Here is a 17,685-nt window from a genome sequence, read left to right on the forward strand (position 1 = left end):
AAAGTATGCCCTCTACTCAGTGGAAATGGCAAATAAACAGTTACCATCAACTAAAGAGTCAAAATATTTCCTGTTTCAAGATCCCTATAAAAACACTGCTAACATTCAAATGCTTTAGAGAAAAATATTTCTCAAGGTTAAAAATATACAAGGCAGTTTCATCACACATAAAAGTAACAGATTCATGAAAAAAATGAAAATTATGATCTTAGCTCAGTTACTTATTTCTCTTATGAATGAAAATACATGAACCCCAGTGTGGAGTCTTTCTTTGGGTATTATATACAAGCACTCATAGTATCCATTTGGTAGGATGTTTAAAAAATATACAGTCATACAAATCATCAATACAGGAAATACAGAATAAAATTAACTACAGAGTTAAAGTTTTCTTATTCAGTCTTTTCTCTTATGCACAAGAGAAAAAACATGTTTAAAAATCCTAAGATAAACATGAAATCACACAGTCATGCATTCTACTTTCCAAAGTAATACCTTTATAAAATGAAGTCAAGTAACAATTTAAAGCATTTATACTTACATTCAGTAAAGAAAATACTTAACATACTCCAACAACTGTCAACTGCTCCTAATTTAGATAAAATTGTTACATCGCCTGTGTATTTCACCCAATTCAAAGCTTCTTCCATTGCCAAGATTTTCTGTTTCAAAAAGACGGGTAAAATGTGATTTATGTATTAATTATTGATAAGTTTACATGTGGTATTATAAATTTCTCTTATATAGCATTTCAGATTCTTAATAAAAACTGGGAAAACTTCATATTTTCATTACTCTGGCTTGCAACCTAGAACAGCTAGACACCAGAGACTACAGACTCATACATGTTACGTCCTCCGGGAACCTCAGGCCAGCCTCAGGGCTCAAAATGCTGCTGCAGTGATTACACAACAGGAAGCTGAGGACTACAACCCGGCCAGAGGCTGCCCTGAGGAGCAGGAGAGTCCAATAAAAAAGGTGAACGAGGGTTCTCAGGTCTCATCTTCACTAGTACTTCCATCAGTTCAGTTCAGTTCAGTTCAGTCGCTCAGTCGTGTCCAACTCTCCGCGACCCCATGAATCACAGCACGCCAGGCCTCCCTGTCCATCACCAACTCCCGGAGTACACTCAAACTCATGTCCACAGAGTCGGTGATGCCATTCAGCCATCTCATTCTCAGTCGTCCCCTTCTCCTCCCGCCCCCAACCTTTCCCAGCATCAGAGTCTTTCCCAGTGAGTCAACTCGTCGCATGAGGTGGCCAAAGTATTGCAGTTTCAGCTTCAGCATCAGTCCTTCCAATGAACACCCAGGATTGATCTCCTTTAGAATGGACTGGTTGGATCTCCTTGCAGTATAAGGGACTCTCAAGAGTCTTCTCCAACACCACAGTTTAAAAGCATCGATTCTTCGGCGATCAGCTTTCTTCACAGTCCAACTCTCACATCCATACATGACCACGGGAAAAACCATTGCCTTGACTAGATGCACCTTGGTTGGCAAAGTAATGTCTCTGCTTTCTAATACTATCAAAGTTGGTCATAACTTTCCTTCCAAAGAGTAAGCGTCTTTTAATTTCATGGCTGCAGTCAGCATCTGCAGTGATTTTGGAGCCCAAAAAAATAAAGTCTGACACTGTTTCCACTGTTTTTCCATCTACTTCCCATGAAGTGATGGGACCAGATGCCATGATCTTTGTTTTCTGAATGCTGAGCTTCAAGCCAACCTTTTCACTCTCCTCTTTCACTTTCATCAAGTGGCTTTTGAGTTCCTCTTCACTTTCTGCCATAAGGGTAGTGTCATCTGCATATCTGAGATTACTGATATTTCTCCCAGCAATCTTGATTCCAGCTTGTGCTTCTTCCAGCCCAGCGTTCCTCATGATGTACTCTGCATATAAGTTAAATAAGCAAGGTGACAACATACAGCCTTGACGTACACCTTTTCCTATTTGGAACCAGTCTGTTGTTCCATGTACAGTTCTGACTGTTGCTTCCTGACCTGCATACAGGTTTCTCAAGAGGCAGGTCAGGTGGTCTGGGATTCCCATCTCTTTCAGAATGTTCCACAGTTTATTGTGATCCACACAGTCAAAGGCTTTGGCACAGTCAGTGAAGCAGAAATAGATGTTTTTCTGGAACTCTCTTGCTTTCTCCATGATCCAGCGGATGTTGAATTTGATCTCTGGTGCCTCCGCCTTTTCTAAAACCTGCTTGAACATCTGGGAGTTCACGGTTCACATACTGCTGAAGCCTGGCTTGGAGAATTTTGAGCATGACTTTACTAGCGTGTGAGATGAGTGCAACTGTGCGGTAATTTGAGCATTCTTTGGCATTGCCTTTCTTTGGTATTGGAATGAAGACTGACCTTTTTCCAGTCCTGTGGCCACTGCTGAGTTTTCCAAATCTGCTGGCATATTGAGTGCAGCAATTTCACAGAGACGCCGGCCCTGGCGGCGCAGACGCGAGAGCCGCCGCCCCGGCGGGGCAGACATGAGAGATGCCGCCCTGGGGCAACGAACCACGCAAAGAGGCGCGGCTGTGAGGAGCTACCCCACGCCTAAGGCCAGGGCCGGCGGCCAAGAGGAGCTACCCCACGTCCAACAGGCGGTGGCTGTGCGGGTGCAGGAGGGCCGAGAGGAGCTACTCCGTGTTCAAGGTCAAGGGGAGAGGCCTTGAGGAGATACGCCTCGTCCAAGGTAAGGTGCAGTGGCTGCACTTTGCTTTAGCGGCTGTGAAGAGATTTTCCACAACCAAGGTTAAGTACTTCCATCCTGACCTCAAAATTAAAGGTACCAATTAACTATGTATTTTAAATGGTCTGTGGCACAGAGAAGAATAAGCATACACACAACAAGAGGAGTGCACGGCTGGACAAATGAGCATTCAGTGCGATGAACTTCATCAAGGGTTCACAGAAATATTATCAGACTTCTAATGTCTGAAAAGACTTCAGAAATAATGGAGTTATCAATGATGGTGTCAGGCCTAAGGGAAACATGCATCTGTCAGAAATTCCCTGGCAGTCCAGTGGTCAGGACTCTGCAGCCTCACTGCTGAGGGCCCAGGTTCAATCCCTGGCCGAGCAACCAAGATTCCACTAAATGAGATTACCCGGTAATCGTATACCGAAAAATGTCCACACCAGGGACCGAGTAATTTCATTTGGGAGAGAATATATGCCAGGTAAATAAAAGAGAAAAAACAATCAAATTGCCAAAAAAAAAAAGCTATGAGGGAAAAAATGAAAATGATACAAACCACCCAAATAAGTAGACTGCTTAGGCAAAATATAGAAATCCACATGACTAAATGCTACATATGAATAACTGCCACTTATTCACAGTGCTGGATTCTCATGTTGACACTTATATTCTCTATTTTATAGCCAATTCTCAATAAGCCTCCGATAAAAAATGTATCATTCTGCAAAACAGAAAAAACATTTTTTTCTTTATTTGGCAAATTATACTTTAATTTTCTAGTGAATAAAAAAAATTCTACATTTTAGGAATACTACTGTATGTACAGGGCTTTCCAGGTGGCTCAGTGGTAGAGAATCTGCCTGCCAAGCAGGAGATCCCTGAGTCGGGCAGATCCCCTGGAGAAGGAAATGGCAACCCACTCCAGTATTCTTGCCTGGGAAATCCCATGGACGGAGGAGCCTGGTGGGCGGGTTGCAAAGAGTTGGACACAACTGAACAACTAAAAACTACCGTATATACACAGTAGTCCACTTCCCAGAGCAGTCTCATGCCCAACTGACCTCTTAAGGACTCTGAATCAAGTCAGAAATAGTCTTACACAGGGTTCTGATAATAAAATGATTTAGTGTGACTTTTAGATGTACTGATTTTAAAGTTCATTACACTTAAAAATCTTTTTATAAAATTCATTGGCTTATATAAATTATTGCAAAGGATTATCTATAGGAAATAAATATCAGAATGCCCTTTCTAAATTTAAATTTGCAAGAAAAATTTGGCCACATAACCAAATGAAATAAGAAAAGTTATTAACGGCTTTCAAGGAAAAAAAAAAAAACTTTCATTGTAGTACACAGATAACTCCTCAAATCTGACATGATAAAGCTTATCCCAAAGAAAAACTATTTGTTGTGGTGACAATGACATGATTTTATGTTACAAGAAAGAAACTGTCACTTTCTGAACCTGTGACAAAGGTTTCTGTGAACCAGGAGCACACTTTCATTTGTCACAAGTTCTAATTTCCATTCTTTAAAGAAATGGAGCCAGCCTGGTTCTCATCATGTCACATCAAGAACCATGAAAACAGCCATCTACCTAACCTCTGAAACACACAGCACGAACTCATGCATAGCAGAATAAGCTCAGGTTGTGCTGTGCTGTGCTTTGTAGCTCAGTCGTATCTGACTCTTTGCAACCTTCATGCACTGCCTCTCGCCAGGCTTCCCTGTCCATCACCAACTCCCGGAGTTTACCCAAACTCATGTCCATTGAATCGCTGATGCCATCCAACTATCTCATCCTCTCTCATCCCCTTCTCTTCTTGCCCTCAATCTTTCCCAGCATCAGGGTCTTTTCCAGTGAGTCAGTTCTTTGCATCAGATGGCCAAATACCAGAGCTTCAGCATCAGTCCATCCAATGAATATTCAGGACTGATTTCCTTTAGGATGGGCTGGTTGGATCTCCCTGCAGTCCAAGGGACTCTCAAGAGTCTTCTCCAACACCACAATTTGAAAGCATCAGTTCTTCGGCGCTCAGTCTTCTTTATGGTCCAACTTCCACATCTGTCCATGACTACTGGAAAAACCACAGCTTTGACTATATGGACCTTTGTTAGCAAAGTGATGTCTCTGCTTTTTAACACACTAAGTATGTCATAGCTATTCTTCCAAGGAGCAAGCATCTTTTAAGTTTGTGGCTGCAGTCACCTGGTAGCCCATACATGGGAGCTATGATTATTATTTCCTTTCATGAAAAAGGGTCAAAGGTTTTCTAAATGTATTTCTATATAAGGAGATAACTTGAAAAAATGGCAGAAAGGTTATGTCCTAAAGCGGTGGTATGTAAACTCTGAAATAGATCAGAATCATCCAAAAATAAAAATGATCAAGCTTTAACTTCAGAGACTGATTTTGTGCATACTCAGTTCAGTACAGTCATTCAGTTGTGTCTGACTCTTTGCAACCCCCTGAACTGCACCCAGGCCTCCCTATCCATCACTGACTCCCGGACTTTGCTCAAACTCATGTCCATTGAGTCGGTGATGCCATCCAACCATCTCATCCCCTGTTGTCCCCTTCTCCTCCTGCCTTAAATCTTTCCCAGCATTAGGGTCTTTTCCAGTGACTCAGTTCTTCGCATCAGGTGGCTGAAGTATTGGAGCTTCAGTGTCAGTCCTTCCAATGAATATTCAGGACTGATTTCCTTTAGAATTGACCGGTTGGATCTCCCTGCAGTCCAAGGGACTCGCAAGAGTCTTCTCCAACACCACAGTTCAAAAGCATGAATTCTTTAGCACTCAGCTTTCATTGTGGTCCAACTCTGGGACATCCATACATGATTACTGGAAAAACCATAGCTTTGACCATAGGGACCTTTGTTGGCAAAGTAAGCTCAGGTTAACCGAAACTAACACTATTCCTGTTAGCCACTATAAATTAGTAGCATGGGCCTGATACCATATAAATATTTATATTCTTGAAATAAGGGGGTGGGATATGCTTTCTATCACTTACCACAACTTTCTTTGCCAAATCCACAGTATCTTCCATCAGCTCAAGCTGCTGTAATTTCTTCAAACTTATCTCACAAGCATGAAAACCACGTGACAAATTTATTTTTTAAAAGATTATGTTTTCATATATAAAAATTCTTTAAATTTTACACTTGACTATGTTATACCTCAATTTAAACTACTGGATAAAAATTGTTTCTTTCCTCTAGGTAATAACAAGCTATTTATTAAGCAGACAAAATATTACACCTTTTTCTTTCTTCTGTACTATAATGCTGGTATTTATAAACTAGTATATTATTTCTTCCTTAATCTAACGCTCTTCAATTTCATTAAGTCTCCAAGATTATTCATTCATATCCAAATCCCAATATTAAATTTTCCACTCTATTAAACATAAGTAGAGTTGAACAGTATACGAGACATAAGCCTTCCATTGTACTTGGCATCCCTCAGTGGTAAGGCAACACGCTTACCACTGTCCACATAGAATGGTTTAACAGACAGTAACTCACCTGGTCCTTATACAGGGGTGCATCCGTGTTTTTATAGAGCTTTGCTGACGATGAAACAGAAGTGGCCAGAAGATGTGGACTTTAATGGCATCACAATAATCTTGCAGGACCGAAACAGGTTTACTACACCACATAGTGCAGATGTCAAATTCTTAATAAAAAAAAGTCTTAAATTAATATTTTGTGCCTTGTTTTGGAATGAATCAACACTGTTAAGGGAAAAGACAAAAATGGATATGGCAAGGTAAGAAATGAATGGATAAAGTATCTGAATCTGTCGGATGTGAAGAATACCTAAATGCTAGCTAAAACTATTTAACAAAGTATTTTTTAATTTCTAGTGAAAAAGAACAGCGAAGAATAAATTCTCTTAAAGATACAAAAGTCTATTATGTTGATGTGAATGCATGAACATCCTGTAGAAGCTGTTTCAACAGAATTAAAGTATCAATGTACTCACCTAAGTTTCCCTCAGTGTGGGTATAATCTTTATACTGTCTACCCTAAAAAGGAAAAGAATTCTTTTGATTTGTATCTGGTAAAATGCAGAAGTACAGTTCTCGATCTCTTCAAGCCTTATTTATTGACTGGGTCTCCACTGCCGCACGCACACTTTTCTCTAGTCGTGGTGCACGGGTTTTTCTCCACAGTGGCTTTCTCTGGCAGAGCACAGACTCCAGGGTGCCCTGGCTTTGGTAGTTACGGCATGCGGGCTTAGCTGCCCCACAGCAAGTGAGATCTCCCTGGAACACGGATCGAACCCATGTCCCCTGCACTGGCAAGTGACTCTTAACCACTGGACCACAAGGGAAGTCCCCAGTTCTTGATGTAAGTGAATCAGTACTAAACTAAAAACTTTCGGTACATTTACTTACACGCTTTGAACACATCTTCAACCAACATGTCTTTCAGCTTTTTTTTCATACGGTTTCCCCCAGTATGTTTCTATGAGTCTCCCCTGAGAGCCATGCTCACCTCCAGTCAGAAAACAAGCTTTTAGCAGCACTGCACATGCTCCCTGGTGAGGCACTGCCTACTCTCCTGTCTGAAACGACCTCTGCAAAAACTATACATACCTTCCTGTAAAATTTCAAGTGGCACATGAAATCTTTAAGGTTCTCACAAGAAGGAAAAAAATGTATAACTATGTTGTAGTGATGGACGTTAACTGGACTTACTGTGTTGATCTCACAATATATACATATGCTGAATCATTATGTTGTACATCTGAAACTAATGTCATGTCAATTATATCTCAATTAAAAAAAAAAACTTTAAGAAGACATCATATTAAAAACAATAGTTAAGGGAACTTCCCTGACAGTCCAGTGGTTAAGACTGTACATCCAATGCAGAGGTCATGTGTTCAATCCCTGGTCAGGGAACTATGATCCAGCATGTGGTGCAGTAAGGCCAAGAAAAAAAAGTTAAGAAACCTACTTACCACTCCACCGCAGTAAAGCTGAGTCACACAAACATAATCATTGGACGTAAACTCAGGGGCAAAGACACAATCATCCACATAAGGGCAATCTTCTAACAAGTCATAATCCGCTACCGCAAAATTTCCCCGGGCAAAATTGGCCATGGTACACCACCCTAAGGACACAACACAAACTCAAATCAACAACGAAATCATTTGAGATGATACGAGAAGCACTTTTCCTAGCTTCTATGGTATGTTCGATAAATACTTGGAACTTATGCCCCTAGGAAGCAACTCTGATGAGAACACTGAGCTCTGGAAGAGTTTCATCCTCATTTGCCAGTCTCTCCCCTGACTCTCTTCAAGCATCAGTTTAATCTATTTCTTTTCTTTAGGTTCAAAGAGTCACCATCTCTGAATTTAACTGTTTACATGTCTCCTTTAGATGGACGATAATTAAGGGCAGCTTATTTCATCTTTGTATGCTCCTAGCATGTGCTAAGCCCTCAAATAATGAGTTCAATAAGTGAACAAAAGACATCTTTCCACCGCTGCCCTTTAACTCCATCTGCTTTTACTGCATCTGTGAAATACGTCATTTCATCATACACGAACTCTGCCACACTGTCCACCTCCTGGCTAGAACTAAATCTTGATCCACTGAAAGAAAGGTTTCCTATCCAAACCGCACTGTGTTTTTCTGGCCTGGGCACAGGGGCACAGCTGAAGCGGTACAGGGAGAGCATGCCCACCTCTTAATTCCTACAGCCGCATCCAGACCTTCCCAGCACTCGCTGCTCCTAATTCTCTAAACTACTGCAAAGCAGGTCAGCACTGCTAGACTGCAGCAGTGGGCAAATCCCTCACGTTACCAACAACCACATTTTTAAAATAACTATTTCAATGGGGGGACACGGGGCTGGAGTTGCAAACTCAAGTTTTTTTTTTTTTTTTTTTTCCTGAGGAAAGTTCAGTCATAAAAAGGTATAGCTGTCAGAGAACAGGTACAAAACCTAACTATCACTGAAAAGAACTCAGTATTTTATTACCTCCAACTCTTCTCCAAAGAATGACTTTCCTTTCCTAGCATCACCAGCACCATTATTAAAAGCGCTTTTTCAACCTTTTCACTTCACCACTACCATCCCACTATCATTAGGATAAACCAGGTTTCTTTTTTCCTAACCAAGACCACCATCAGCCCTTGGAAAACACATCTGTTTCTTTAATTAATCCTTCTCATGTTCCACTTGCTGTACACCCACCTCACAATATCAGAAGTGAAGAACAATAACCACCTTCGTAGTGAGCTGTTGGTACCATTTGTCACACGATGTGCCAAGCGTTTCGCGTGCACCATCTCATCAATATTCACAGCAACTATCTGCAGGTACAAGTATCACCATCGTCACTGTACAGATGAAAACATTCACAGCAAAACTAACCTGCCCAAGATCACCAAGCTTGGGGGGATTCAAACCTAGGTCTTCGGACTCCACAGTCTCCTCTCAAACACTGTATCTCACTAGGTCTACTTTTCCTTGTCATGGATCTAGCTGCCTCCTGGCTGCTGTCGTGTTAAAGAACACCGGCAACTAGTTCACAGTGCTCCCCTCTCTCCTCCGGTCATCATTCCAGTCACACTAAGGTGGGCAGGGACAGCCCTTCAGGACCCAACCCTTGCAGTGCAACCACCTCAACTAAAGTGCACTTTGCTGCCCTCCTCACCTAAGCTCTTCGTTCACAAGGCCACATCTTGGATCACTGCCCACGTCTAAATCAGTTTCTAAATCTGTAACTCTGTGATCAGCTCCTTGCTGACCACACAGCCAAGAGTCATCACGGCTCAAGTCTCCCCGATCTCCTACCACAGACGTTCTTCACCTTCATCAAGAATGCTCTTTTCCTCCCGTTCAAATCCTCCATTCTCCTTCACTTTCAATTTCCTAATGTTGGGCTTCCACTTTCACCATTCAAGGGAAGTGCTTTAGTGAAGTCGTTATTGATCTTTTCCAGTAGACTGGATAACTACAATGTCTGGAACCTTATGACCTGTTCTGGGTGACCAGTATTTCCCATTTAGAGAATTTAACTCCAAAAGTAAACAATGATTGAAAAAAATAGAAAGTCATTTTAGCACCCAAAGTATGGCACATGATATGGGACGTATGCTATTCTGGGAAATACATACACGTTTAAACTCATTTTTCTTAACAAGTGTTTTTTGTATATAAATACAGAAAGAGCCAAGAATTGTCTGTCACAGCCCACGCATCACCGTCATGGCATTGGATACAATACAATTAACGTGCTCATGCGTGGCAGACTGAGCTACTGTGACACCATGCTGGTCACCCCCAGCCTGGCATAACTCACCGATACCATGCCCTACACCCACCGCACCATAATCACAGCATTGGTGTTACTGTTATTTTCTATTCTGTTTTAACCAGAGAGGTAATGTGGCATAGTGGTTAAGAGCATGGACTCTGGAACCAGGCTGCCTGGGCTTGAATCCTCACCCTCCCATTTCCTGAGTGTGTGATCTGGGACGAGTTACTTAACCTCTTGAGGTGTCTGTTTCCTCATTTATTAAACAAGGACAGCAATACTACCTATTTGATTAATCGGTTAACATATGTCAAGTGCGTTTATTAGCACATGACGTATAGGAAATGCTATGAACATCAGCTATGACTAACATACCAGATGAGTTATTTTTTAATCCCCTATTTGGATGCCTTCAACTAAATGGTCTCCCTTAATAGCTACCTCCAAAAGCACTTTTCAGCTTACAACTTACTTGACGCTGTAGACCACTTCCTCCAACTCAGAACTCTTCATCTGGACTCCAAAGACCATCTTCTCCTGGTCCTCCTCCTATTCTTCTGGCTGCTCTTCCTCAGTCTCCATGGGCGCTTCTTCTCCATTCCCCGCCACCCAAAGGTCAACTCTCTTTTCTTCTCATGCTTACTCTCTCCACACCCATGGCTTACAACAGCGCTTTCTGAACTTTCATTATGTACATAGCTTCACCACAATTTTTGCCATTTCCACAGGTCACGTGTATTTTATTTTCTTAGTATTTCTTTTTTACTGGGCTCACTTGGCCTACGTGATAACACCCGTGATATTATAAGTTTGAAGTACAGCTTATGTTTTTCAGACACATTAGCATATATTCCTATTAAAAAATTTTTATCTATGTACTACTTTAAATGGTCTCATAACCCACTGTAGCAAACCATGACTAAAAATGCGGTTAAGACTCTCAAATATCTCCAGGCTGGGTTACGACTCATGGACTTCTTGACTCTCCGTGTCAACCGCTACTGGATCTTAACCAAGACGTCCCACAAGCCTCTCAGATTCAGGGAGTTCAAAATCAAACATCCTTTTCCTCAAGCACAAATGAAACGAAGTTCTTTCCTCTTTCTGTATGTTACCAGTAAACTGCTCTACATGCCACCTGGTTACCCAAATCTGGAGGTCAACCTAGATTCCCCAGCCTCCTTCAACATTCCTAACCAAAGTGACCACGAAGTCCTACCATTTCAACTCCTCTAAGAAACCCAAATAAGCACACGTACAACTCTTTGTGCCCGGGGCCACTACCCTGGCTACGGCTTCATCTGTTCTCCTCTGAACTACTTGAACAAGCAGCCTCCTAACTGGTGACTTGCCTTCGATCTTGGCATCCCCTAAAACTCTGATCATAACATTTCACACTTAACTCAGTAGCTTCTCTTCATCTTCAGAATAAAGACCAAACTTCCTACAACAGCACAGAAGACCTTTTGTGGTTCTGTTCCTGCATTTCTCTAGTCACTCCATGACATAACGTAGAAGCCAGTCCTACCAAGGTGCCTGTCATTTCTAAACAAACCTCATCTGCAACCAGAATGCCTACCAGTCCTCAGTACTCGATTCCAGGAAGCATTTCCTGAACTTCTCACTACCACCAAATTTATTTTTATACCTCTTCTCTGTAGGCCCTGAGTATCCTGCTCACATCATTTTGACAGCAATGTTCACAGTTTGGTCATTGACGATTTCTCTCTATAGGTTCACTATGGGTCCCAACGGTACATTGTGTCCTGCGCATCTTTATTCCCTATCTCACTGTTTTCCAAAGTTTTAATTCACATACCCCAAAGTAGAAAGCTTTGCCAAATCCACCTGCCAACTGTTACCTATTTAATATTTTGATTTAGAATAACTCAACTTTTAACTTAGATATAAACTTGTTCTAATAGAAAATTTGTTATCACCAAGAAATCTTATGTTTGGTAGGACAGTATTTTTTTCCTGATACAAACTAAAATGAACATACTACAAAAATTTAATACAAGTGTAAAGGACTTCTGATCGCACCAGTTATGATGAACCAACAGGGAGTTTCATGACTGAGAAATAAAGTGCATGCTACATTTTTTTTTTTAAATGTTACTGAGCTCACAGAAATAGGGAACATTTAAAGTCACTTTTTCCCCCAAAATCAACAAACCTCCATCTAGAAACTAAACCTGACAGTAAACATGACAAGAACAACATGGGACACAGAGCCATGGGCCAGGAGCAAAGTGAGAGACTAAAAGGGGGTCCCACGGACAGCTCACAGCCAACACTGAAACAAGCCCTATCAGAAGCAAAGTATCCCAACTCAAGACTCTCAGAATTCCCAGAGAAAGCGCAATCAAGGAAGAGTTCATAACTGAAAATCTCCAAGAACATGAGGTGACAACCCACCATGAGGGAGATAACAGAAAAAATAAGCAACAAACTTAGATCCCTAAGAATGCTCCAAGTACCGCACAATTGCAATCATCTCACATGCTAGTAAAGTCATGCTCAAAATTCTCCAAGCCAGGCTTCAGCAATATGTGAACTGTGAAATCCCAGATGTTCAAGCAGGTTTAAGAAAAGGCAGAGGCACCAGAGATCAAATTGCCAACATCTGCTGGATCATGGAGAAAGCAAGAGAGTTCCAGAAGAGCATCTATTTCTGCTTCATTGACTATGCCAAAGCCTTTGACTGTGTGGATCACAATAAACTGTGGAACATTCTGAAAGAGATGGGAATCCCAGACCACCTGACCTGCCTCTTGAGAAACCTGTATGCAGGTCAGGAAGCAACAGTCAGAACTGTACATGGAACAACAGACTGGTTCCAAATAGGAAAAGGAGCGTGTCAAGGCTGTATATTGTCACCGTGCTTATTTAACTTATATGCAGAGTACATCATGAGGAACGCTGGGCTGGAAGAAGCACAAGCTGGAATCAAGATTGCTGGGAGAAATATCAATAACCTCAGATATGCAGATGACACTACCCTTATGGCAGAAAGTGAAGAGGAACTCAAAAGCCTCTTGATGAAAGTGAAAGAGGAGAGTGAAAAGGTTGGCTTGAAGCTCAACATTCAGAAAACAAAGATCATGGCATCTGGTCCCATCACTTCATGGGAAGTAGATGGAAAAACAGTGGAAACAGTGTCCGACTTTATTTTTTGGGGCTCCAAAATCACTGCGGATGCTGACTGCAGCCATGAAAGTAAAAGACACTTACTCCTTGGAAGGAAAGTTATGACCAACCTAGATAGTATATTAAAAAGCAGAGACATTACTTTGCCAACCAAGGTCCGCCTAGTCAAGGCTATGGTTCTTCCCGTGGTCATGTATGGATGTGAGAGCTGGACTGTGAAGAAAGCTGATCGCCGAAGAATCGATGCTTTTGAACTGTGGTGCTGGAGAAGACTCTTGAGAGTCCCTTGTACCGCAAGGAGATCCAACCAGTCCATTCTAAGGGAGATCGATCCTGGGTGTTCATTGGAGGGACTGATGCTGAAGCTGAAACTGCAATACTTTGGCCACCTCATGCGACGAGTTGACTCACTGGAAAAGACTCTGATGCTGGGAAAAGTTGGGGGCGGGAGAAGAAGGGGATGACCGAGAATGAGATGGCTGGATGGCATCACCGACTCTGTGGACATGAGTTTGAGTGAGCTCCGGGAGTTGGTGATGGACAGGGAGGCCTGGCGTGCTGTGATTCATAGGGTCGCGGAGAGTCGGACACGACTGAGCGACTGAAGTGAACTGAAGGACATCAGACATGGGGGTCGCCAGTCTACAGAATATCTACCGATTCCAAAAACTGAGCAAGCAACCAGAGACTGTAAAAAAAAAAGACTGGGTATAGCTGAAAAGGATGGAGTGATACTTTCGGAAATTAAAAGTATAATTGTTAAATAAAACAGATGGATCAAAGAGATGATCAGGCACCGGCAAGAAAAGTGATGAAAAAGAACATGTGCCTGATGAAATTATCCAGTTTTTTAAGTTCTGGCAAAGACACAAGGAAGTTAAAAATATACAAGATGAAAAATAAGTGATATGGAAACACATACATACCTCCACTTAAATCTTGGGAAGGAGAAAGTAAATAAAATCAAAGAGAAACTGTTTAAAGAATACATGGTTCAGAATCTTTCTAGACTTCATGAAAGATAGTACTCTGAATCAGGAAACGCATGTATCGAAAACAGGATAAATAAAAAGTAATCACTATCTAGACTCAAATGTAAAGGTGTAATACCAAAGACTGAAAATTCAATGCAACGAGAAGAAAAATAATATTTTCTTCAAGTTACCATAAATAAAACTGGTAGCAGACTTTGCAAGCAGAATAACATCTTTACACATGAACAGAAAGCAAAGTATCAACCTAAGAACTGTATACCTATCAAAATTCTCTCTCAAGAACAAGGGTAAAATAAAACTAATTTCAGATTTAAAAAAAAAAAAAAGAGCTGATCACCAAGAGACTTGAACTTCTAAAAGTACCAGTTAAAAATCATAAACTATCTGACTGCATTTAAAAAAAAAATCTAGTAATACATTCTTAAGAGACACCTAAAATCTAAGGACATAAAACAAGTGACAGGAAAATGAAGAAAAAAGGTTAATCCATGTAAACTACCATCAAAAGAAAGGCGGGACAGACAAAACAGACCCTAAGACAAAACAAAATTAGGCACAGGGAGAACCACAACATAACAGAAAAGCGTCAACCCCCTGGGAAAGCAATGCCCAGCTTGCATGTGTCTGATAAAACAGTCTCAAAACACAGAGCAGAAAAACTGTCAGAACTACAGAGAGTCTGTAAGACAGTAACAGTGGAAGACTGGAACACATTTCTCTCATGCGAGGTCAAACAAATGAAAATTAACACAGACAACTGGAAACACAATTTTAAAGTTTGATCTGCTGCTGCTGCTAAGTCGCTTCAGTTGTGTCCGACTCTACGCGACCCCATAGACGGCAGCCCACCAAGCTCCGCCGTCCCTGGGATTCTCCAGGCAAGAACACTGGAGTGGGTCCCCGATTCCTTCTCCAATGTATGAAAGTGAAAAGGGAAAGTGAAGTCGCTCAGTCGTGTCTGACTCTTCTCGACCCCATGGACTGCAGCCTACCAGGCTCCTCCGTCCATGGGATTTTCCCGGCAAGAGTACTGGAGTGGGGTCTAACAGATACATAACTACAGGAATATAATCTCTTCACAAGTACACACAGAACAATTATAATTCCCAATGTACAAAGCCATGAAGCAAGGACAAACAAAAAATGCACACTACATTCTCTGACAACACAATTAAGAAATGAACAACAAAAAGGAAAATGAAGAATATTTGGAAATATTTTAAAGAGAACTCTCAAACACCTAAGTCAAAGAAGAAATCAAAATAGATAAATTTTAATTTTGTTTAAATTTAAGTTAATCAAAATGGCATAAATTAAACCATAGGAGGTAAAGCAAAAACGAACTTTGAGGAATAACATAGCTTTACATGCTCATAGTAGAAAACAGGAATGGCTGAAAAGCAGTAAGCTAATCATGCAGGTTAGGTTAGAAAATAATAAAGAATGAATTCAAAGAAAATCTTCTTTTATCTGCAGTTTAGAAAAACCTTTGTATTTTTATCAATTAAAAACAAAGTGTGCCTCTGGTGAGGAAAAGGAAGGAAATCATTAAGGAGAAAAGATTACCTAAAAATAGAACAAAGTATTAATAGACCAAAATTTCATCCTCTGCCAAGATTAATAAAATAGATAAACATTTGGCAAAATTAATGAAAAAAGTCACACACAAATAACATCCAATGAGAAAGGGAAGATAACTACAAATGAAAGATTAAAATGGGAATTAAGACTTAAATTTGTTGAAAGAACAAATTTCTAAAATTTACCACACTGTAAATCAACTATATTCCAACAAAAAATTTTAAAGTAAATAAAATTTACAAAATTCACTAAAAGAAGCCAAAAAGCTGAAGTCCTATTACTGTTCATTTGCTAATTACTACTAACTTATCAACAATTTACAATCCTTCCACACAAAATATTAGATCCAAATGATCTCACAGGTAATTGCCACCAAGCTTTTAAGAAACAAATCACTCCAATCCAAACTGTCCAGAGAACAGAAAAAAATGAATCACTGTACCTGGCATAAAGCAGTGTAACCTGAACACCAAAATCAGACAAGACAGTCAATAAAAAAATGACAGGTGATTTCATTCATGCTGCTGCTAAGTCACTTCAGTTGTGTCCGACTCTGTGTGACCCCATAGATGGAAGCCCACTAGGCTCCCCCTTCCCTGGGATTCTCCAGGCAAGAACACTGGAGTGGGTTGCCATTTCCTTCTCCAATGTGTGAAAGTGAAGTCGCTCAGTCGTGCTTAGTGACCCCACGGACTGCAGCCTACCGGGCTACTCCATCCATGGGATTTTCTAGGCAATAGTACTGGAGTGGCTTGCCATTGCCTTCTCCGGATTTCATTCGTAAACATGCAAAAAACTAAATAAAATACTAGCAAACTTCATCCAGTTCACAAAAAGACAACCCACCAAAGTCAACTTGCATCTATCTTAGGAACAAATCTAAGAGAGAAGAATTTTTAAATATATAAATTGGAAACATTTCACTTAGTATATTAAAGGAGTAAATCCACACGATAGTGTCAACAGATGCAGAAAAGTATGTGACAAAATAGGCAAATGATGACTTCCCAAACTTGGTAAAGACTGTCTATTAAGGAAAACTAATGGACAGGGAGGCCTGGCATGCTGTGATTTATAGGGTCTCAAAGAGTCAGACACGATTGAGCGACTGAACTGAACTGAATTGGAAAGGAAAACCAGTGTCACTATTTGCAAGTGATATAATTGTTCACATAGAAAACCCAAAAGGATTATAGAAAATATATCAGAATAAGTGTTTATCAAGTGGATGACTAAAGATCAATGTAAAAAAATTCTATAAATTTCTATTAACAATAAACAGAAAATAGAATCTAAAAAACATCATTTGTAATAGCAACAAAACTCCTAGAAACATCAGAATCAACATTTAAAAACTGTTAGATCTGTAAGGAAAAATTCACAAAACTGTATCAAAAGTCATTAGAAACCTAAATAAATGCAAATACATACCTCAAAATCTTAAAGATTTCAAATCTGTCCAAACTGATTTTAATCATTCCAATTCATGCCCAAACAGCTTTTTATGTCATAAGACAAGATGATTCTTACAAAAACAGCTAAGACTCAAGTGCCCCCCAGACATCAAGATGTCAGGTAAAACTACAGCATTAATAATCATGACAGTGTACTATCAAGAGATAGACAGGTGGACAAGTGGTATAGAAAGGAGAGTCAGAAACAGATCCATGCATATAGAAACTAAACATGTAAAAAAGGTGGTTCAGCAGATCACTGGCGAACAGACAGGCAATTCAATACATGGTATGTGGTCAACTGTAGCCACATGGAGGGAAAAAGGAATGTGGATCACTAACTCACACCATATACAAAAATCAGTACCATATGGATTACCAACTTAAATGTAAAAGGCACCATTTTAAAATTTTTAAAGAGAAACACAGGAGAACGTCTTTATGATCCCAGGGCAAGGTAAATTTCCAATTAGATTACATTAAAATTAAGAACTTCTGTTCACCAAAACACAC

At 40.4% G+C, this 17,685-nt stretch overlaps 3 protein-coding genes across 4 annotated transcripts in view; all 3 read right to left on the reverse strand.

Annotated features, from left to right (window-relative positions):
* The window catches only part of LOC148773065 (E3 ubiquitin-protein ligase TTC3-like), a 23,212-nt gene extending 19,814 nt beyond the window's left edge, over positions 1-3,398 (reverse strand). The window contains exons 1-2 of the mRNA XM_088834498.1: positions 3,260-3,398; positions 542-662 (exon numbers count right to left, since the gene is read on the reverse strand). Of these exons, the coding sequence (XP_088690624.1) occupies positions 542-662; positions 3,260-3,304 (166 nt within the window). The 5' untranslated portion in view covers positions 3,305-3,398. The remainder of the gene's footprint in view (positions 1-541; positions 663-3,259) is intronic.
* The window catches only part of LOC148773064 (E3 ubiquitin-protein ligase TTC3-like), a 128,635-nt gene that overhangs the window by 106,362 nt on the left and 4,588 nt on the right, over positions 1-17,685 (reverse strand). The gene's annotated exons all lie outside the window — the stretch shown is intronic.
* Positions 3,317-16,374, reverse strand: LOC129557939 (E3 ubiquitin-protein ligase TTC3-like). Its single transcript, XM_088834499.1, has 5 exons — positions 8,960-16,374; positions 7,680-7,834; positions 6,696-6,738; positions 6,236-6,386; positions 3,317-3,424 (listed from the first exon to the last, which is right to left on the reverse strand). Exons 1-5 carry the CDS (start codon positions 8,982-8,984, stop codon positions 3,394-3,396), a joined length of 405 nt encoding a protein of 134 aa, XP_088690625.1. The 5' UTR covers positions 8,985-16,374; the 3' UTR covers positions 3,317-3,393.

Source organism: Moschus berezovskii, chromosome Y (assembly GCF_049115385.1).
Source record: "Moschus berezovskii isolate FMDL1 chromosome Y, NW_MosBer_1.0, whole genome shotgun sequence".
In the NCBI taxonomy this organism is placed as follows: Eukaryota; Metazoa; Chordata; class Mammalia; order Artiodactyla; family Moschidae; genus Moschus; species Moschus berezovskii.

Coding starts and splice junctions, on each gene's coding strand:
- LOC129557939 (XM_088834499.1), bottom strand. CDS start 8,984: ATGGTACCAACAGCTCACTACGAAG. Junction 7,835..8,959: donor ACCAACAGCTCACTACGAAG/GTGGTTATTGTT, acceptor TTGTGTCCTTAG/GGTGGTGTACCATGGCCAAT. Junction 6,739..7,679: donor AGCTTTACTGCGGTGGAGTG/GTAAGTAGGTTT, acceptor TTTCCTTTTTAG/GGTAGACAGTATAAAGATTA.